Source organism: Otolemur garnettii, unplaced genomic scaffold (assembly GCF_000181295.1).
Source record: "Otolemur garnettii isolate 467f Iridium unplaced genomic scaffold, OtoGar3 scaffold00013, whole genome shotgun sequence".
Lineage (NCBI taxonomy): Eukaryota > Metazoa > Chordata > Mammalia > Primates > Galagidae > Otolemur > Otolemur garnettii.
Window position 1 is genome coordinate 8,123,404 of NW_003852408.1, and position 23,113 is coordinate 8,146,516.

The window sequence follows — 23,113 nt, forward strand, 5'->3', positions numbered from 1 at the left end:
GTGTAGCATGTCTAGGTACACTTGACCTGTAATGGTACCTTCAATTCAACTTTGAAAAGTAAGACATAGATAACATCTCTAAAAATGTGTATACATTTTTTGGCATCCTCTGCATATGTATTGATATGTATGTGCCCTCAGGTATGAATAAAATAAATTTGGGGGTGTAAACCATGAAAAAAATACTCCTGTATTTATCAGACAGCACGTCAGTGGGAGTGGGCCACTGGAAAGTTTGAAAGGAAGGAATAAAGTGGAAGGACCAAAAGGAATATCAAAGGCCGAGGCAAGGAATATCAAAGGCCGAGGCATTAATAGGTCTCCATTCGGAGAAAATCTAGGCATTGCTGTGCTTAATGGATCTTAGAGGATGAAGAAAATGAAGAGAGAGAAGTACAAATGTGCTTTGATTATTTAAAGAGTGATTATTGCCATCATGAGATGAATTGTTTACCCTAATTGCCCAAGGTATATGGAACAGACCCAAAAAATAGTGGATCTGATCAAATCAGCAAGGTCTATCAGTCATGAATTTATTTTATTTCAACCATCATGTGTGAATTATTTTATTTCAACTTTAAATACATGTGAAGAACAACCATGAGATTTTCAAAAAACTTATACAGTGGTGTCCTGGTAAATTCACTTTAAAAAAAATAAAAGCTGGTCTAAGCCAGCTCCAACATCCCAATAAATTCTATTAAATCTCTGTTTTATACTATGCAACTCTTATCACTTGAGTCTTCATGAATTTTGTTCTTGCAGCATGGAAAGCTGGGTGATCACAGCTTAGAAATACATAATTCAGCCTAACTTTAATTCTGTGTTCTATTTACAAGGCCCGTATGGCTGGGTCTAATGTTTAAAGCAAACTTGTAAAGATGAATGAATATTATCAAGAAGTAGAAGCTGAGATGGGACAACTTAGCTACTTCAAACTGTCCCTTCATGGAGTCCAAATAGGAGGGATGGATTCCTGGGCCTGAGGAGTTGGGGACCCATACAGTTTTACTCCATGGACATAATGTCATCTCACGGTCCAGCCCCTCTGCATCGTGACTTGTGAGATCCCACTGACCAGGGAGTTAAGACTAGCTGGGACTCAACACTTATTAGACGTCATTTAAAACCAATAGCTATACTTACTCAGATATTCACTTATTGATTTCTTATACTCTTAAACTGGGAGAAAGTCCTAGTTTAAGAAAAAATCAAACTAATTGATTTCAATATTAAATAAAGAATGCCATATCCAAAAATAAATCTAGAGTAATATTCATTAAGCCATTAATAATAGATATTCCCCGAGAGGGAAAGGAGAGGAATTAAGAAGTGAGAGGTCATAGCCAAGGTTCACATTTTACCTGGTACACATCTACGTGGCTTCCATAGTCTGCACTTAACGTGTTATAATTTGCTTTTTAATGAAAAAGCAAAAAATGTATTGGCCAAAATAGGAAACATTAAATTCGACATGATGGAAATTATGACCTTGAAATTAAAAAACCTTCTATTTTGTTATTCCTTTCAAGTTTTCAAAAGGACTCTTTCCCATTTGACAATCCATTAATTAAGTAAGTCTTTCAGTTTATTTTTCCCTGGTTTATATTCCCCATACCACCTTGTAAAGAAGTAATCCATTCTTTCCTCAGCTTTCCCGGCCTCAGAGATTTCCTGAATCTTACCAAAATGAAGTGGACAACCTGGTGATGGTCCTGTGTGACCACGTGATTTGGAAGTACAAAGATGCACTTGAAGAAACAAGAAGGGCCAACCACAGCGTCGCCAGGTTTCTGAAGGTACAGTGACGTGCGACCACAGATCTGTTCACCCCCCATGACTGTGGACGTGCCGTATTCTAAATGTTCATGGATTCACACGTTCATTTATGACGAAAAGTGTAAACTGCTAGTGAATACTTTCATTTATACATCTTTCCTGCTTGAAATATATTTTAATTTTTTTTTCAATTTTATTGAAAAAAGGCCAAGGTTAGATGAAAGTATCCAGATAAGTGTGGTCGAATCATAGTTCTTCTAAATACCTTTAAGGGGAAAAAATGAAATTTTTAAAGCAGAAACTGAACCATGGCAACATTACTCTCTTGGGAATTTCTGCCATGGAAGTGTTCAGAATTGGCTCTAGTTCTAACCATGATACCAAATAGCCACTTTGAAAAACCCTTGGGTATTTGGTACCTTTGCTATATTGTTCTTTTTTTTCACATGATAAAAAAATTCACACTGGTCACCTAAAAGGAAAATTACCTTTTTTTTTTTTTTTTAAGAGCGAGAGATAACAACTTGCTCTGTCACCAAGGCTGTAGTGCAGTGGCTTGATTATAGCTCACTGAAGCCTCAAACTCCTGGGCTCAAGCAAACCTCCCACTTCAGCCTCCCAAATAGACAGGGCTACAGGTGCACACCATCATGTCCTGCTAATTGTTTTTATTTTATATAGAGATAGGGTCTCACTTATGATACCCAGGCTGGTTTTAAACTCCTGACCTTGAACAATCCTGCCTCAGCCTCCCTAAGTGCTGGAATTATAGGTGAGCTACCATGCCCAGCCAAAAGGAAAATGATTAAAGTACTGAGCAAATATTTGCTAAACTGGATATATGTCAAATTAGTTCCGGTCCTTTGAGTTACAGCCATTCATATTCCATTGAGAATAAAAAAATGCAAAGTCCAAAAACTTATATAGTTTATCATTATAGTCTATCATTTGATAGATAGTACACTCATTTAGAAGGTAATGATTTTCTTCTCTTCTTTTCTCCAACTATTAACTACTGTTACCTTAATGAAACTACACACACTGGGGTGGGTGGGTGAGAATTTATAAATAAACGCAGAAAGTTAGCCTGAGTTGTCTTTGTTGAGCGTTAGTCCAGCCTAATTTCTTTTTTCACATGTTTGAAAACTGTTTCAACAGTTTCAACTGTTTCAACATGTTTCAACAGTTTGAAAACTGTTTCAAATTGAACACTATAGTTGTTCTTATGCCGAATTAATTTATTTTTTCTTCAATATTTTGCCTCTTATTTTTGCTTTTTTCTAGCTTCCAGAAAAGGTAGGCTGGTCAGGGTTAAAAAGGAAGAGATTTAATGAGAAAAAAGAATTACTCTAGTTTTCTACCACAATTTAAGACCTGTGAGAATAAAGTTTATTGCTATTCTGGCACTTCATTTAAAATGCTTGACTGAATAGGAAATTTGGAAAAAATTATCTACAGTCCATTTTGTAAACAAAATATGTTTAAAGAAACGTTTGCGGTACTCTTCCCTGAAATGCAAAATATGAAGAATAACCAAGTCTCTGAAAAAGGGGAAAGATCTTACATCTACCCTCTCTGTTTTTGATTTTTGATTTTTAATGGCATTTATTTGACACAGAAAAATTATTAAAAATAATTTTTGGAAAATGTATTAGATGAATCATTTGAACTAGAAAAAAAAAAGGAAGGGAGAAAGAGTGGTTTTGAAGATGTAAGATTGAATGTAGTCATGTGAAGCAACTCCAGTGAATTGAACTTTGAGCGCTCGGCTGCTCGGTGCTGCCCCCTTTCTGTGCCGACACTGTAAATCTCTTCCAGTCCCAGCACACTGATAACAGCTATTGGTTTGACTAAAGACTTTCTTTGGCTATTTCATTCTACCTTAATAAATAAATATTGTGAATTAATCAACATTGGCATTTAATAATTAAAATATTACCGTAACTCCATAGTTGTGCCAGGATTATTTTCTAAAACTCACAAAAGCAGAATCTCTGAGAATCGGTGTGTGGGAGTGTGACAGCGTCCTGGGTTAAAAGGAACCCTCCCTTACCCCACATCGTGGGAAGGTAACACTGGGTTAGCAATGCAAAAGGACCTTGTCCATTTCTCAGCTATTCTCTTTTTGAGGTAGAGGGGATTCAAATAACTCCATGACAACCTATGCAACTTCTGTAGTTTTTTTTTTTTTTTTCCTGCTAATCTGGATCACAACTCTACTTCCTAACCACACCTGTTTAGATATTCTTTCTGTGAGGCAGAATACCACCATGGTAGCAGAGGCAGTTTCATTCGGATTTTTATTTTCCTGCACTGACAGCCATATTTTTTAGCTCATTCACCTGACTAATCACTGCTTTATTTCAACTAGCTTCTGGAAAACCATTGGGAAATCATCTAATATAAGAGAGATTTGGTTTGTTAGCAAAATATGTTCAGAGAACATCTGTGACATTTCTCGCTAAACATCAAAAAGGATGGATAAGCGAGTCTCTGGAAAGGGAAAACTTCGTGTCGACTCAATTGGCTCAAATATTCTGTGCTTTGGGAATAGATGAATGTTTTCCTCAGAGCTCAACTCTGCAAAAGCTGGAACTGGTGGTTCATGAGCTAATGACTAACACAGAGGCAGAGGAAACTGTCCAAGGTGAAAAAGAAAATAGTGGCAGCAGTGACTTTGTAAAATATATAAGGAAAAGACAAAGACATTCATATGTTTTCAGTATTTAGAGGTTCCTAATTTATTACTAAAACAATTATAAAATAAAATTCTCATTGCTGTCACAATTGGTGAAATAAATCATTTTTTCATTATGATATATTGTTTTCATGTGATTTAGACTATTTGGCCTTTGGCTATTAAACCAAACTGAGAAAAAGTTCTGTAGCACATAACTAAAGGTGATTTATCCTCTAAATCAGAAGTCTGCAATCTTTTTATGTAAAGGACCAAATGATGACTATTTTCAGCTTTGCAAGCCATGTAAAGGACCAAATGGTAACTATTTTCAGCTTCCCAAGCCATATAGTATCCCAAATTGGGTAATACAGCCCAAAATAGCCACACATAATTCACCAAACACAGTATGTAAATAATTTGGTGTGGCTGTGTTTTAATAAAACTTTATTTACAAAACTTGGGCCATATTCAGTTCATGTGCTATAGTTTACCAAAGCCTGCTATAATTTATTTTCTATTAATATAAAAGATTAATATAAATTGTCCTAAAATGAAATCAGAGGAGCCTTCTCTAGCCTTCAACAATGAGTAGACCAGCAGCTGCAAGATGCTGGAATGGACCCATTCCAGAGCACCCTTGACAGGAGGGACACACACAATGAAGCTGGACCTGAAAGAGGGGATTTTCACAGGGACAGTGTGTCCTCTGTGATCTTGCAGCCCCTTTCTCCCTCATTGCCTTTTGGAAGGAGGATGAGAGAATGACCTTCTGGTCTTTCTTCAAACTTAAGACACCTCAAGTTGATTCTTGTGGCTCTTTGGATATATGTCAAAATTAGTTCTGTTCCTTTGAGTTCCTTCTATTCCAGCACAGCCACTTCTCCATGTCCCCATTGATGGATACTGCAGACAGGCCTCCTTTAAAAGCTCACAAGTCTGTCTGCAGAGTAGCCACCATAGCCTCTGGGCCATAGCAGTGCCATCCCTACTCTGGATTCCATGACAGGACACACCAGCCCTGCTGCATGGAGTCAGACGCCTTCCACCTTCCCCAGGGATCCTTTTCTGCTGCTCTTTTGGGAAGTTCCTACAGCCCACAGATGTGCTTGTGACTGGCCTTCCTTTCTGTACAAGATGAGATCAGGACCCCTTCCCTGCAGGAAGGAGACTGCAGAGGCCTTCTGGAGAGAGAACTCTGCACTGGGGATATTCTGAAGGTGCCCAGGCTGGGACTCCCTCCTGCTAACAGAGATCCCAGGAGACTGAATGCACCTGCCAGGAGCCAGCACAGTGCAGAAGACAGGAAGTCCCTCTTTTCCTCTCTCCTCCCCATACGGCTCCACACCATATACTGTGGCGTCCCCACCCATTATACTACAAGAAAAGCGGGACGCAGAAGCCATTTACCTTTTGCTAAATGAAGAGTTATTGAAGGAACTAAAATTCATATTGAAAATAAACATAAATGAAGCAATATACTAACACAGTGATGAATAGGTACATTAAAAAAACTCTGAATAAAACAAATAAAAATTGAAAGGAAAAGCAAAACAAAAACATAAATGACCCAACACATGGAAGAACATCGTTAGAGAAAAATAGCTCTTGTCTAGTATAGCATGGGAATATTTCAGTGGGAGACTTTCCACTTGGTTTATGACCTAGAGCAAAATGTCATATCTAGTCCTTTCTATGAAAAGAGAATTGAGTGAAATTGAACAAGAAATACAAGACTATTATAATGGTGCATCCTGGATTCATTGGATAAGAAAAATAAGTGTTATACCCTAGCTACAAAGCTTCCCAGCTAGTATGTGAACTCATTTCCCTGTGGACAGAAAGACTGAAACTCACACCACAGCAATGGGCCCCACATGCACTGTGCTATAGGAGGAGGTCGCCCACGGTGTCTTCCCCAGACACTACATTGGGAATATGGTCCCTGCCTCCTACTTCACACCTTTCCAGTGAAGTCCTTGGCCCCTGCGACTTGGTTGCTAGTTATATGGACATCAGTCTTCTGGAGGGAGAGAACCAGAGCTCCTCCAAACCTACCTATAATGTAAGACTTTCCTTATTGCAGTAAAAATATTTTTTTCTATTCTTTGCTAAATAAGAGCAAAGTTATACAATAAGGCAATTTTATTTTTTTTATTTTTTTATTGTTTCACAGTGTTTGCATTTGTTAGGTAAAGTCCCTCTTATAATCGTGTCCTGCCCCCAAGAAGTGTGCCATACACCCTAAAATTGTGCCAATTAAGTGGGAGCACCCCCCTCCTTCTTCCCTCTCCCCATTCCCTCATTCCCCCCTCCTCCCACCTTGAATTGATTGGAGTTTTTCTCCTATGTGGGTGTGTAGTAGATCATCTACAGCCTTCATATTAGTATTGAGCACGTTGGATTCTGGCTTCTCCATCTGTGTCATACTTTACAGTAAAGAAAACTTGTATATACTGTACAGAATAAGAAAGAGAGGGAGCAACTCACTATAGAAATCTTAGGGTCTCCTCCCTCCACCCTTCAAATTCAGGCTTCCTTGGCTGAACAGATGAGCTCTCCATTGAGAGCGACCAAAGAAATTTAAAAGGCTTCCCTGACCCATCTCTCCCACCGCCATCCCTACCCAAAATGGTTCAGAAATAGATTTCCACCTGAGCAACCTTGGAATCAGGAAACTAAAAGCAATAATAAAATGTAACCAAGTGGTAAATAAACACACAAAAAAGACAAGTAAAAGCAAAATCTTTCTGTAGAAAAAGCAAAGGGCTATAGTATTTCACTTCAGAGCTCCAAGTGATGTTTTATAAAACTGATAAATAAAGGCTTCTCACATTCTGATCTGTACTTTATATCTAGGATTTTAAGTAGTTGCCACTATGGGTGAATGCTTAAACATATTTTAGAGATTTTTTTAAACACATATTCTACAACACATTTAGTTGAATGTTATTTTCCTTCAATATTTTTAATTATAACTTGTAACATCTTTAATGACTCTTGAAATAAAAATGTCTGAATTCCGTATTTTGGGTGTTCCAGCGCTGCTTCACGTTCATGGACCGAGGATTTGTGTTTAAAATGGTCAACAATTACATCAGCATGTTCTCCTCTGGGGAGCTCAAGGTAAGAGCCACGGGAGTGATTGTTTTCTTTGTGAAAACAAAAATTACACAATTACACACATGTAATTGATCATTTTTAATGAATTTATATTCACAGAAAACAATCACTTCTTTTTTTTGAGACAGAGTCTCACTATATCACCCTTAGTAGAGTGCTGTGGCATCACAACTGACAACAACCTCAAACTCTTGGGCTTAAGCGATTCTCTTGCCTCAGCCTCTCAAGGGAGTGATTGTTTTCTAAACTGTGACATTATAAATTAATGATCTGGTCTCTGTATCTGCCTGCCTGAAACATTAACCTATCCATTCTCTGTATCAGAGAAATGATTTCTGTACCCCAAACAGGCAGCCTTTTCATGGTTCATGTGCTGAGTAACTCTCGCCTGGGTCCTTAATAGGGACCAAGGAGAGTGAAATGAAAGTGTGCACATTTCATTTCTGTTTCCTGTGGGTGGTGAATGGCCTTTTTAGCTGCAATTACTATGGTCCAGTTTTACCCGGCCTGTCTTGGTCTTAGTACCAAAAGTTCCACTTCCCTGGAAGCCTTTAAGTCCTGGACAAAAAGGGGCAGTTCATCACCCTACCCTAAAGGTGCATATGTCAGAGAGATGGAGAGAGAACTCCATCTGGTTCTCAAAGTGTGGTTCCTAGACCAGCCAGTTCGCAACACCAGGGAATCGAACAGCTGCCAGTGGAGCCCAGAATTCTGTTTGAACAGGACTTTCATATGATTTCGTACTCTCAAGTTTGGGAACCAAAGAGCTTTGGTGTGACATATACTGGAGGGAGTTAAGACTGGGAATGGACCAGATCATGAAAGTTTCATTGGTTAAGGTTTTGGGGGGGTGTAAGCAATAGAAATTGACTCCAATTGGAGCAAAAGGGAATTTATTGGAAGAGCATTAGGAGCAAATAGCATTGGTGAGGCAGCTGGAGAAGCAGGCTTTGAAAAAAGAAAGCAAGAGCTAAGCACTTTCAGAGCCAGGAGTAGAGTCAAGCATCACTTAATGGTGGAGTATGTCCTGAGAAATTCACTGTGAAGCAGTTTCATCCCTGGGCAAGTGACACACGGTGTCTTATACACACCTGGGCATCTTTATGATCTTATAGTACCACCGCTTTATAGGTGGTCCGTTGCTGACCAAAATTTGTTTTCACAGGGTCTGACTATAGTCACAAATGAAGGACCCTGTGGCCAGGGTGCTGCTGTTGCTTAAATGAATCAACCGGAACCCTCTTCTCCTTCACACTCTGCTTTGATTTACATTCCATAGAGAAAGTGTGTGATCAACCTGGGGAAATTAGCTGCTGGGAAAACACAATGATGTAGAGAGGCCAAAAATAAATCACGGCGTTCTGACCGTCTCTCATGGCCTGCTCAGAAGCCTGGACATCATCTATTTGGCAGTAGAGATCTGCCTTTGACCAGGGGAGTTATGAGATTATATGTCATTTGGTTTTGCAAATCCAATTCTCTCTCTAAATATTTTTTTTTGAATGGATGTTCTTCATTCCTGCTCCTTTCATGCATGAAATTTTCAGAGTATCCATTTTCTTATAATTGCAGTCGACCTCAATTGTGTATTTTTCCGAAGACCAAACAGAATGTTCCCAGTGTAAAATAATTACCACATAATTTCATTATGTCCCTGTTCACTTTGATGTACAAAGGAGTTGGTTCAAATACTCTCCTTGTTTGAAATGACAGTATTTTAAGTTATTGACTAGAGTTACTACAACATACCATTCTACAACATCTGAGGAAATAGGACCCATTAGTATTTGACTTTTTTCACTGTTATTAGTGAGTATAATGAGGACAGTCTAATTTAGTCTTAAGACAGAATTACTTGGCAAGCATGAGAGTGAGCACAGGACGGTTATGAACGTGCTAAGTGTTCTGACTGATGGGGTGGTTCTCGGCAGGTGTGTTACAATACAATACACTTAGATTATGCCTGGACTCCTCTGTCACTGACCGAATCCAAACATTACTGAGAAGAAAGGCCTAATTGCAAAGGCAGAGAAGAAAATGTAATTAAATAATGTAGCCTGAGAACAAGGGCCACACAGAGTTTCCTCTCTAATTTTAGAAGACACACACGTTGCTTCTTTAGCTCTGCTTCTTAGGATCTGAGTGTAGTCATCTGTTTTAAGATGTGAGTGTAGTTTTTGAGAGAGCTCAGCATCTGTGGCCTGGCAAGATTTTTTTCAGAATATGTATGTGTCATATAGACGCTAAAAGAAGCTAAAAGCACAGCACAGTCAAATCTTATCTCCTGGATGCTCCGTATAGGCTACGAACAGGATTATTTCCTGAGGAGGCCTTGACTAACTTCAGAATAAGGAGCCTAGCTACATGTATCTGTTTAGAGGGGGCAGCATCCTTTAAACTTAACAATTACCCAGTGGTCACACCAAAGCTCAGTAAGACTTCTTTTAAGAATAAGATTCAAGTTTTGGTGGAAGGAGGGTGTTTTGTTTTCATTAACTTTCTCGGTGTGTAAATAACATTCATTTCATTGGCCTCTCTTTCAGACCTTATGCCAGTATAAATTTGATTTTCTTCAAGAAGTATGTCAACACGAACACTTTATTCCTTTGTGTCTCCCCATAAGATCAGCCAACATCCCAGGTAATAATTCCCAGAATTTTTCTGTTCCTATAAGGTGAACACGTTTATTTGCTGGGAGGGGAGGGGGTGGTTTATTTGTTGGCTTTTTGGTTTTACCTTTTGTGTGTTATCGTTTCCCTGTTTCCTCCCTCGTAGTTTTGTGTAAAGCTCAGGTTTGGGAATCTGGGTATGTGACCCAGGTCGTGTGGTTAAAATGCAGAAGAAGTTGTTGACTTGTGTTAATGAACAGACCTCTATATTTCTCAATTTTTATCATTTCTCTTTTCATTAAAGAGAAGGTCAACATAATTATAAACCTGGTGGTTGGAAACCAAAGAATTTTAACCTAAAGCCATACAGTATTTCACCTGATTGGCGCCAAAAGACGGCATTCCTTTGATTTTGAGACATAAAATTACAAGGAGGAGAAGTTATACTTTGTGAATATAAATTCATTAAAAATTATCAATTAAATGTGTGTAATTATGTTAAAATGTAGTTCCTCAAAATGAGCTGAATAAAGAAAAATGTTACCTTAGAAGGGAAGGAGGGACAAATGGAGGGAAGGGTGGAAATGCAATGTCATAAACACTTGACCTTCTGGGCCCAGAGAGGAAAAGGCTGAGTGTATGGTGGGGGAGTGATGGGGCTTCACGTTTTGTTTGTTCTACTTAACTGTACTAGAAATAGTCTATAGGAAAATTTGCATTTATTACTTCTGTAAATTACAAATATATTTATATGTATACATAAGGAGGATTATGGTAGAGAATGAGCACCACCCATCTAGACATCAGAAACTAATCAAATGTCAGGATGCAAAGAAAAGAAGAATACTAAAATGATTTAAGAATTTGAAATACTTCTAAGCAGTGAATAAACTATTCACTAGGCACAGCTTTAATATTCATGGAATTAGAAACTAAGATGGCAGAGGAGTCTATACCTATTGTAGATGGTATTAGTATTTTGGAGGAAAAAAGAGGGGAAATCCCACTATCGAGACTATAAAAGTTTTGCCATGTCAGTCTTAAATACCACCTACCTACATACGTCATTCCATTCTTTTTCTGATTTAGGGAGAAATTTTCGTAGAAATTATATATTGTACAATAGCATTTTTCGGTCTGTATTTTGGATTTGCTTTTATTTTATAAAATAGTGCCAAGTTATTATAGGTTATACAAGGCACAGGAGATATGAGAGAGGAGCAAATTTTTATTGTTGACTTCTTCAGTCTAATAAAAATGTGGTCCCTTTGATTCCAATTATTCCCTGATAGTCAATAGTGTATAACAAAGCTTGGTAGTGTCTTTGTTGATCTGATGCTGTAAAGACTGAACATAAAACTATGTTTCATAGCAGGCATACTGCTGACAGAAGATAGGCACTCCAGTAGAAGTTTAAGAATTAGAATAATCCTGTTCATGACCTTCTTTTCTTAGAGAAACAAACAATGTAAAAAATTCTTGGAAAATGGAAATATTAAAGAAACTCACATTTTTAAAAAATGTATTTTAATTATTCAGTATAAGTTATACATAGTTACTATCTGTGTATCTGAGTCCATATGTATCTGAACTTTTTTGTTTATTCACCTTAAATTAGATCCTTTGACACCTTCAGAATCAACCCAAGAGTTACATGCATCAGGTAAATAATGAGATTTTTATACTGCCTTTTATATTGATGTTTATATTAGCATTAACAACCACCTGATAACCAAATCATATTGATAAGTATAGATACTACAAATTTCTACCACCCAGATGCTAAAAGATAGTCATTTGTTTAGTCAAAATACTCAAAGTGTTGACAACTCTTTCCTGATCACAGGTAATTTAGTAATTCCCTCACTTCGGTTCTTCCATATTTCATTCTCCAGAGGTTGAAATTATTTTAATTCCTCAAAGCACCTAATATTTCCTTGGTGTGTATAATAAATACAATTGCTCGATATATATACGTATAGTAATGTGCTTGTCCAATATAACTAGTTTACATGGTATGTTTCTTTTGCTAAACCATGAGCTAGTTTGAATTGTCTTTTTAAGATTGAAGTTACTAGTTTAAGTTCATTTTGCTAATAAAATAGCCTGGAAAAACCTTTCTTCTGATCACAGATGGAAACTTAAAAGTTTTTTCTGACCAGCCTGGGCAAGACTCTTCCTCTACAGAAAAATTTAAAATGTAGCTGAGTGTGCTATCACAGACAGGTAGTCCTCACTACTCTGGGAGGCTGAAAGAGGAGGATCACTTGAGTTCAGGAGTTGGAGGCTGCAATGACTTATGATCAAGCCACCGTGTTCAGCCTGGGTGGGCGGGTGACATAGTAAGACCCATCCCCCTTCCAAAAAAATAAAAGAAGTTCTCTTCTATTCCTGGTTCCTCGATGTAACTCAATGAGAAATGCATTTAACCTGAAGCACTTGGAATTTAGTTTCCCAATCTTCCACATTCCTGAATTTTCACATTCAGTAGAGTCTTCATAGACTCAGAGACTCAATATGTATAATTTGCTCTTGGTTAGTTATGAACAAGAGTATCCTAGTAGCTCATTATACTAGTCATACCTCCCTGATGGGTTATCCTGAAAATAAATGGATGTTGCATATGAAGTGCTTAGCTTGGCCAGGGATGGTAGCTCATATCTGTAATTCTAACACTCTGGGAGGCAGGGGTGGGAGGATCACTTAAGCTCAGGACTTCCAGACCAGCCTGAGCAAGAGAAGACCAGCCTGAGCAAGACTGAGCCCCTGTCTCCACTAAAAATAGAAAAATTAGCTGGGCATTGTGGTGGGAGCCTATAGTCCAGTTGCTCAGGAGGCTGAGGCAGGAGGATCACTTGAGCCCAGGAGTTTGAAGTTGCTGTGAGGTACAAGGACACCACAGCACTCTAGCCGGGGCAACAGAGTGATACTCTGTCATAACAATAATAATAATAATAAATGATACAAAAATAAAGTGCTTAGCTTAATGCTGCACACAATATGTGTTCTATATGTGGGGATAGTACTACCATTTCTCCCCAGCTTTGTTGAGGTATAATTGATAAAATTGTCCGTGTTTGACGTGATGTTTTAATATAGGTACACATTGTGATGTAATTACCACAATCGAGCTAAGGTATCACCTCATGTAGGGACTCTTTTTTGTGTTTGGATGCTGAGAACAACTACGATCTGCCCTCTTAGACACAGAATAGAGCATCATTAACCATCCTTCCCTGCTGCGTATTGATCTCCATAATTTATTCACCTTATACCTGAAAGTTTGTACTTACTTCAACCAAAGTGTCCCCATTTCTCCCCTTGCCCAGCCCCTGGCCACTGTGTGTCCACTCTGCCTCTGTGCCTTTGACCTTTTCCAATCCCACATGCAGCATTTGTCTTTCTGTTTGGCTGACTTCCATCAGCGCACTGCTCACCTGCGTTGTTGCAAACAGCAAGATTGCCTCCCTTTCTACGGCTGAATAATAATCCCCCATATGTATACAGAGGGTGCCCAAAATGTATACACATTTTAAGAAGGAAAAGAATCTTCATTAAAACTGTATAAATCAAGTCCCATTTGACTTCTGCAATTACAAGAGATGCCCCATCACAAATGTTCTCAGTATTTACTACTATAATTTTAATACAGTTTTTCCTTTCTTAGCATGTGTACACATATTTTTGGCTCCCTCCGTATTCCACCTGCTCTTTGTTATTCATCCGTGGATGGTCACTTACCTCCTTCCCGTAGCTTGGCTCTTATAAATCATGTAGCAACGCACAAGGGCGTGCAGGTACCTCATTAAGAGAACTTACGTCAAAGTTGGGTTGCGAGGTCATACGATAGCTCTATTTTTAGTTGTTGAGGACCCTTTAGCCTATTTTCCATAATGCCTATCAAGTTACAATCCCACCGATAGTGTACAAAGGCTCTCTCTTCTCCACACCCTCAGCAACCCTTGTTACCATGTGACTGATAACAGCCATCCACAGGTTCGAGCTGTCGGCCTGTTGTGATTTTGATTTGCATTTTCCTGATTAGTAGTGTTGTGAAGCATTTTTTCATATACCTGTTCGTCATTTATGTACCTTCTTTGGAAAAATGTCTAGTCAGGTCCTTTGCCATTTCTTAATGGGGTTATTAGTTTTGTTTGGAGGGTTTTTTATTTTTTACTTTTGAGTTTTATGATTTCCTTATCTATTTTCCATCTGGAATATCGTTTGAAAGTATTTTCTCTTAATCTACAGGTTACCTTTTTTATGCTATATCGTGTTTCCTTTGCTGTTCAGAAACTTCTTAATTCGATGGCGTCCCATTGTTTATTTTTGCTTCTGTTGTCTGTGTTTTTGAGCTGATGTTCGTGGGACCATTGCCAGTACCAGCGTCAGGGACCTTTCCCCAGGTGCCAGCACCCCCCTGAAGAGTTACGGTTATAAAGCACAGTGCATGATTTGAGTAAATCCACTCTTGCTAGGAATTTTTTAGTTCTTTCTCCATAATTCAGGCTCACAATCTGGCAGACCCCTGTGTCTGTCTCCTCTCCTTGCTCCCTCCCATCCTTAACCCAACTCTTCCTGGGGATTTCACTTCTGCTACTCGGCCTCTGCTGCTACCCCAACCCAGACACCCTCTCCTCACTCGTCCCTCTCTCCACATTTTTACAATCTCCTGCATTCTATCCGTCACCCCACATCTCCCTAGCATCTAATTCATTTACGTCCTGCCACCATACATATTGATAAGTCAAAGAAGTTAGTGTCTTAACATTTTTTACAGAATTAAAGGCAAATGGCTCCGAAAGCTAAAGGCATTTGTGCTGACGTTTCTCTATCATCCATCTCCAAACCAAGACTCGTGCCTTCATTCCCACTCTCCTCTCACACCACTGTGTGTATTGACCCTGATATGTCTGTGCCTCCCTCACAACATGTAGCTTCAGACCTCTGTACTATCAAAAACCCTACTGCTTCTTCTCCCAGTCACCTGTCCTCCCTCGACTCTCTCCATCTGCTCCCACAGATATCTCCAATCTTTGAGCATTTCCCGTTGAAATATTCTTGCCCGTAACGTTCCCTGATTCCTCCAGGGACATAATAGGTTTTTCTCCTCTCAACTCTTGTTGTCCTGTAAATATGTTATACTTGTGGAATTTAACAGCTGACATTGTGTGTTACTTTGTATTTGTGCTTGTGAAATTTGCAAACACAGAATATTCCCCTAATTTCCTGAACGCTCCCTGAGGATCCAACCCATCTCATCTCTGTAGCAAAGCTCTGTTACTGAATCCCTCCTACTGGTGAAAGAAGTTTATAGCAATTGTTTGATATGTCTGTCTCGATTATAAGGCGATTATTTTATTCTCAATGACATGATTTCTATTCTTCCCACACAAAGATATGCCTGAGTACTCAGTCACGAATGAATTTTGCCGCAAACACTTCTTAATTGGAATCCTACTCCGAGAAGTTGGCTTTGCCCTGCAGGAAGACCAAGATATCAGGCACTTAGCTTTAGCTGTCCTAAAAAATCTAATGGCTAAGCACTCCTTTGATGATCGATACAGAGAACCAGTAAGTCGTCTCCCTTTTTCCCTTCCCTTAACACCCTTTAATGGCTTGCTGCATTAAATGCATAGCAAACCGATGAGCCCATTGATTTTTGTGTGAGTCATTTCTTTGGGCTCCCTTTTCACTAGAGGAAGCAGGCCCAGATCGCAAGCTTGTACATGCCCCTGTACGGCATGCTGCTGGACAACATGCCCAGGATTTATCTGAAGGACCTCTACCCTTTCACTGTCAATACATCGAATCAGGTGAGTCTGCACAGTACTGCAAATTTCTATTTTAATAAAGAATCTGTCTTCTTTTATAGTTTTTCCCTAGAGAACCCATTTCCCTTATCTGAGGGCAAACTAGAATTCAGTCACTTCAGCCTTCTGCCTGGTCTGCCCTGCAGCATTTTGTTTTGATTTTCCTTCTGTCCTCGGCATCACTTTCCAAGTTTTCCAGCCTTTCCGGGTTCCTCTGGTGCTCCTTCCTCAGCCTCAGTAGAAACCTTTCCCCCATCCCTTTCTGCATTATCTTCATACCTACCTGGAGTCAGCACAGCCAGGAGCCTCATTTACCATCACAGCCCCAGAGTGGCCTGTTTGTAATCCTTCCTCCACTAAGCCGTCATACTGACGACACAACACCCCTCTTGAGATCTCATGCCTCTGCCCACACCCCAGATGAATTAACACACTGCCGAATCCGGTCACAATGGAAGGTATTACCATCCAGAATTTAGGAGCCATGCCTTGGGAATTTTTTTTTTTTTTCACTTCATTCAAATGCCAACAGGATCAGTTACTATCTGGGTGAGTTTAGATAAGTTATCCAATCTCTTCAAGCCTCCGTTTCCTTATTTATAACATGGGACAAAATACCTTCATCACGGGATGCTTGTGAGGACTAAATTATGCGGTGGAACACTTTTATCATGGAGTCGGGCACATAATAAATATTTAAAATCTAGTTGTTATTAATAGGAAAAGTAATATAAGATAGCCCATAATAACAATGTAGATAATCGATAATGTAATCCATAAATCTATAAATAACCATTCCAGCCATTTAATGTACATCTGAAAGATTGAGTCTACTACATCATAAAAAAAAAATCACAGAAGTAATCAACTCGTGACTAAGTGTGGGTTTGACTCTGTTCATTTTCACTGCCTACATTAGCAGAAAACTTTTGCAGGAATATTAAAGATCAAGTTAAATATCATCTAATTGAAAGTGTAATGAAGAAGGTGTAGGGGGTTTACAATGTTGGAATAGCATGATTCCCATGAACCCCTTCTTGTCTTTGAATGCAGGGGTCTAGAGACGATCTAAGCACCAACGGAGGGTTTCAGACCCAGACAACTATGAAGCATGCAAACTCTGTGGATACCTCATTTTCTAAAGATGTTTTAAATTCCATAGCAGGTACTCGAGATCTTCTGAGAACTCTTGTGTTTAACTCTCATCCATGTCCACATTGGATATCATTGTGCTTTTTACTCAGTTGCATAATCTGTCTGGCAAAGTATACCTACATTTATACAACCGAAGAGTCTTTTTTACCTAATTTTTAAATGCCCACCAGTGACTTTTATTCTAAAGTAAATGGCTACACTGTTCATTTTACTTGACTTAAGGAACAATCCACTCAGATGTTATCAAATTACTTCATTCTAGAAATAGCCTTTGATTTTCATTGTGCATAGACTTTTAAAATATAATAGCTTTCCAACTTCAAAGATTATTTTTAAGAACTATTTGGGAAATGTCATCTTAATTTCTCATAAACTGTCAAAAGTTAAAAGCTTCTTCCTCAAAAGTATCTTTATCCACTTTCATTAAAGCATTTTTTAAAACAAGAGCTATCTTCCCTTTAAAAAGCATTTAATAAATCAAAGGAACAAGCTTTACTTTGTTTATTTCTATTTATAATGGTCCAAATTTTAAGTCCTTACTGGCTGTTTTAATACATGTAAGATGCTGCATAGCTTTCATGCCAGTCCCAGACTCTTATTATGTTGATGTATCACGACAGTTTGGCCACCTCAGTAATCAACATCTTTTTAGTTCGTCATTTGAGCTTTCGTTTGTTTGTTTTTGTACCCATACATCTCATTTCCATGTGTGTGCTGTGGCTTATGTTTACAGCATTTTCATCAATAGCTATTTCTACAGTAAACCATGCTGATTCCAGAGCCTCCTTAGCAAGTCTTGACTCCAACCCCAGCACCAATGAGAAGAGCAGTGAGAAGACGGACAACTGTGAGAAAGTACGTCTTCCCTCCCGAAATTAGTGATTGTCGTCATAACACATCAGTGGTCTTACTCTTGCTAATCCTGATTGGTCCTTTAATTCCCAGATCCCAAGACCCTTGTCTCTGATTGGCTCAACTCTTCGGTTTGACAAATTAGATCAAGCAGAAACCAGAAGTCTCCTTATGTGTTTTCTTCACATCATGAAAACAATTTCAGACGGTAATGAGAACATTCTCAAAGTTAATTTAAAAAGAAAAAAATAAAATAAAACTCTGAATTTCAGAGAGTCTCATGCAATGTGGCATTTTATTTCAGAGACTCTGATTGCCTACTGGCAAAGAGCACCCAGTCCAGAGGTATCTGATTTCTTCAGCATCTTAGAGTAAGTTTTAGAGTTGATTAGATAACATGTTTTTCTGGAAACTTCCAAATTGTTTACTATACCATTCTTCATTCCAAGAGGCCATAATGGTAAATTATCAATGGCAATACTTAAAATGTTTAAGGAAAATTTGACATTTTTCTATCAATATACTGAAGTGAACAGTTTGTACAAATAAAAGGGTATGAATATTTAGATTGTTACTTTCTTTTCCCTTTCTAGCGTTTGTCTTCAAAATTTCAGATACCTAGGAAAACGCAATATAATCAGGTAATAATTTTAAATTCCAATAAGTTAATCTGGTCTTTTAAAAAGCATGATGTGAGGTGTTAACATATCAGATTAGACTTATGTGTTAGAAATCTTAAAATACAAATAAACATTGTCTATTTCACATTAGACATAGAAGTTTGAAGATTTCCCAATACCCGTTAGATTTAGGAATACATAAAGTCTTCCTAGGGAGAAAAGAACAAAGCACACGATTGTAAAAGAAAACCACACTTTAGGTATCTTCTGAACTAATATATTCATCATTTGTGTAGCTGCAACTTAGAAGATACCTATTTAAGAAAATATTTTCAGCAAACTAAAAAGAAAATTATCTAGAATAACTTTGCAGTGTCATCATTTTCTTATGAGCAACAACAAGATCCACATCACCGTCCCTAAATCCTAGTTCCTTGTGTCCAAAATAAACACAGGATTTTATTTTTCAGTGATTCATAATACGTGGAGCATTTCATGGTTCAGTAATTTCTTGGACAGATACCATACGTTTTTTATATGTAAATTACAAATGCTAAGCCATGATTAAAACTCCTGTTTTCTTTGCAGAAAAATTGCTGCTGCATTTAAATTTGTGCAGTCCACCCAGAACAATGGAACTCTCAAAGGGTCTAATCCTTCCTGCCAGACTTCGGGTCTCTTGCCACAATGGTAATGTCACATTGGCTTGGTATTTAAAATTTTATGTACTGTATATGTATATCTATATAAGTGTGTGTGTCTGTGTGCATGCATATGTGAGGATAGATACATACACATTATGTGTATATATACATATATATGTAAAAACCAAATTCACATTTTAAGTAGCTATATGTTTATCTGAAGATATTTCTTAGGTACTTCACTCTCTGCTCCACTAGTTCAGAAAGACCAAGTAAGGAAGGTTTACACTTCACTCGTGTGCATGTAAAGCACAGTACTTGGCATAGAATGAACGTTATTGAGTATTTTCCATATAATTAAACTTGAAGGTAGACATGATTCCAAGATATGCCTCTTCTGATGCTCCTCTCCTAGTGACAAACCCAAATATAGGATCATGCCTCCCTATCTTTTTCAGTAATTGTAATATTTTAGCAATATTCATAAAGCTGCAATTGTTTTTTAAAGGAGCAAAGACAGTGAGGGAACATGGATGGTGCCCGGAGCTCACTTTGCATTTCCTGGTCATTAGACTGATTTAACTGGGATCTGGGACGGGGAGTCATTCTTTACTAGCCTACCCAGTGGGAAACATTTGCCCTCAAATCCTACCACAAAGCTCCCTGGGGCCTAGTAAATAAATGCGTTGCTAAAATTTTCCTTGATTTGATTTATTTTTCCCAGAGGTATCATAATATATAATATGAATATTTTTATAAGAGTGTTAGAGAGAACTGTGAAAGTGACATATAGCCAATAAAAATATTGCTTCTATCCATGGGGACTCTTTGAAATTTCCCTATTGTGAAAAAGTAAGTGAAAAAAAATATATCTAATGGGCATGGTTTGCAAATGGTAGTAGAACAGAGGACAGTACAAAATTAATTTTCACATTTAATAATAACAGCAACCCACTCGAGGACAATGGAGTTCTGTAGTTGTTTGGTAGGTAAGATTTCAGTTTCCCCATGAAATGTCTGAAATTTCTGCCCCTTGCCTCCTAAAAATCAAGGCTTTTCCTCCACAAATTCCAGAGTTAAGTTAGACTCAAAACTTCACAGTAAACCGGTTCTGAAGGTCCATGCCATACGTCACAGAATCATTACTCTCTCTAGTTTCAGGCATGACCCAGGCTGCCCTGGCTGCTGAAAGCCAAAGACAAATCTCCCATCCAGACCCCTGAGTCAGCCAGAACCAAGTAATCCCTGAGGAGTGTGACCAGGAGCATACCCTTGCCTGTATTTCAGGCTTGACTCTTCTGGGTACTTTCTATTGCCACTTTCCTCACAGAAGTGTTTTTATAGTTTATATGACAGCAATAGTCTAAGAATTATCACCCTACATCCTTGTTCCAATACTAAAGCCAGAAATAAAAAGAATTCCTACTTCCATAGTAACACCAGCTCATTTCCCAGTTAGAAGGGCCACCAGGTATTGAATGAGTCATTGCAGGTCACTGTCGCTGCCCCCCAGAGGTAGTAGCTGGAATCACACAGGACTCCCAAGTACCTGCTTCCCCATGATGAATACATGTCAGGCCCTCTGTGGACATAACACAAACAAAATGATAAATCAGGAAGGACTGCCAAATTCAAAGACATAGGGGAGCAAGAGTTTTTTTAGACCAGACTTTTTGCTTTACCTTTTGAAAGATCATTTGATGCGTATGAATTATGCACTACCCTGTGTTTTTTGTCTGCCTCTGTGCCTTTCTGATCAGCCAATAGCCAATTTAATATACATGGATTCTCATCATTTCATCAAATAATAATTAATATGCTTGAATAGATTTAATTTGAAGATGTTTTATTCCTATATACTATCATTCTGAACCCTATTTTGGCTTAAATAAAATTTCTCCAAAAGTACTTTAGAAAGTCTCTTTCATCATGTTACCTGTAATTAATATTTTTAATTAAAAGTCTCTGTTCAAATTTTTTTGATATTTGACTCAATGTAGAATATTTGAATGGGCTTTTGGATTTAACATCCGCAAATCACATTAACCATTTCTCTCACTCAATTTTCAGGATGCATACCGCTTCCGGTCATGAAGGACAGAAGCAGCACAGGTCACAAACTTTACCTATAATTCGAGGCAAAAATGCACTTTCTAACCCCAAACTCTTGCAGATGTTAGACAACACCATGACCAGTAAGTAACCAGAAAGATCAGGAAGAAGATGGTTACCAGTGTTTCTCTAGGTGCAAGTAGAACGTGAAATGCATTATAACGTTTAAGAAATGAAACGAACGTTTCTGTGCCAGTGAAGCCACTGCTTTTAAGGTTTGCTGTATGCCTAGGAATGGTTCTTAGAGGAAGGCATCACCAGGGAGTGGTTTTTATAAATGCAGTGCTCTTCCTTATGGAGAGATAAACCCTCAGTGTCATAGCTTAGTATAGCTTCCCTGGAAAGATGTCAATTTTGGTATTGTATGGGTTATTGGGGCTTCTCTCAACCAGTCTATTACGATTCATTTTATAAGAAAGGATAAAGTTGCCCATGTCCCAAAGCAGCAAAGAGTGACATCTTGAATGGATCCAGAGATACACCATTCTAGCTTATGAATGAAAAAAAATGAAGAGCTGTGTATTGTGGTATGTAATTGTTAGCAATCATGGTCACATGGCCCACAGTCCTTGGTTTGAGGGGATATGCCTTAATCTACACATACACTTCATGCTTCTCCAATGGGGCACAGAGACTGGCCACTGAGACCGTACATCGGTCTGTCAGCCAGGAAGCACTGAACTTGAAACAGCCTGGTTATGAAAGAGCTATGACCTCGTCAGTGGCCATATTAGAAGAAAAGAACAAGAAATAATGGAAACCCTGCAGCTGACCTGTGCAAAGGGCACACAGACTAGAGACTCTGTCCAGTGTTTTTAATTCAGTCAGTAAGAAAATTGAGCAAACAAAAGCACTCTGGCTTAATCAATTATTAATCAAAATAATGGTAAATGTTGGATATATTGGAATAGAAGTTAATCCTTTATAGGGTGCAAAGAATCGCCTTGGACATTATGCACGTTTTACTTTGTATTTTGCAGGCAACTCCAATGAAATTGACATCGTGCACCACGTGGACACGGAGGCCAATGTAGCTACCGAGGTCTGCCTCACCATACTGGACCTGCTGTCCCTCTTCACTCAGGTTCACCAGGTGAATGTCATCACAGCACTCTCTGCTAAGTGGGACTTAGAACAGTTATGTGAAATGGAGAACAGGTTTTATAAATGATTCATGAAATCAATTAGAGTTACATGAGTTAACTTCAATGTGAGTGGGTAACCTGTTAAAGATGAGGTTCGGATTTCATCACGAGTTGACTAGCGCTCACTTGCTATGCACCATGGGTATTTCCCAATTGCAAACACAGTCTGCCTTGTTAACTTTTTCTGCTTCCCTGCGAGGCAAGCTGGGCTGAGTGAGAATGGAATTCAATTCGTTTTCAATAGAAAAGGGAGAGAGAAACTGTGCCGTGTGTTAAACTTACAACTAGGTCCACAAAACTAACAACGTTGAGCCCATTTGGGGTATTCATGTATCATTGGTATGGCTTTGATGACGTGATCTCATTACACACCTATTGGAATGAATCAAATTAAAAAGACTGACCCCACCAAGTTTTGGTGAACAAAGATGTGGAGAAGCCAAAACTCTCATTCACCGAGGGTAGGAATGCAAAATGGGAAAATCAGCATGAAAACCAGTATGGCAATTGCTGAAAACCTGTCCTTTGACCAGCCGGTCCAATACGAAGCATTTACCCAGGAGACGTGAAAGTCTATGTCCACG

At 38.5% G+C, this 23,113-nt stretch overlaps 1 protein-coding gene across 3 annotated transcripts in view; it reads left to right on the forward strand.

Moving 5' to 3' along the window:
- The window catches only part of DOCK10 (dedicator of cytokinesis 10), a 194,932-nt gene that overhangs the window by 141,311 nt on the left and 30,508 nt on the right, over nucleotides 1-23,113 (forward strand). For 2 of the 3 annotated variants that reach the window (XM_023510352.1, XM_003784896.2), the window contains exons 28-41: nucleotides 1,653-1,799; nucleotides 7,499-7,582; nucleotides 10,123-10,219; nucleotides 11,807-11,851; nucleotides 15,587-15,762; nucleotides 15,888-16,004; nucleotides 17,055-17,166; nucleotides 17,890-18,011; nucleotides 18,102-18,216; nucleotides 18,313-18,379; nucleotides 18,602-18,649; nucleotides 19,217-19,318; nucleotides 21,343-21,467; nucleotides 22,365-22,477. In XM_023510352.1, the coding sequence (XP_023366120.1) occupies nucleotides 1,653-1,799; nucleotides 7,499-7,582; nucleotides 10,123-10,219; nucleotides 11,807-11,851; nucleotides 15,587-15,762; nucleotides 15,888-16,004; nucleotides 17,055-17,166; nucleotides 17,890-18,011; nucleotides 18,102-18,216; nucleotides 18,313-18,379; nucleotides 18,602-18,649; nucleotides 19,217-19,318; nucleotides 21,343-21,467; nucleotides 22,365-22,477 (1,470 nt within the window). The remainder of the gene's footprint in view (nucleotides 1-1,652; nucleotides 1,800-7,498; nucleotides 7,583-10,122; nucleotides 10,220-11,806; nucleotides 11,852-15,586; nucleotides 15,763-15,887; nucleotides 16,005-17,054; nucleotides 17,167-17,889; nucleotides 18,012-18,101; nucleotides 18,217-18,312; nucleotides 18,380-18,601; nucleotides 18,650-19,216; nucleotides 19,319-21,342; nucleotides 21,468-22,364; nucleotides 22,478-23,113) is intronic. The other variant, XM_023510353.1, reaches the window with a different exon arrangement.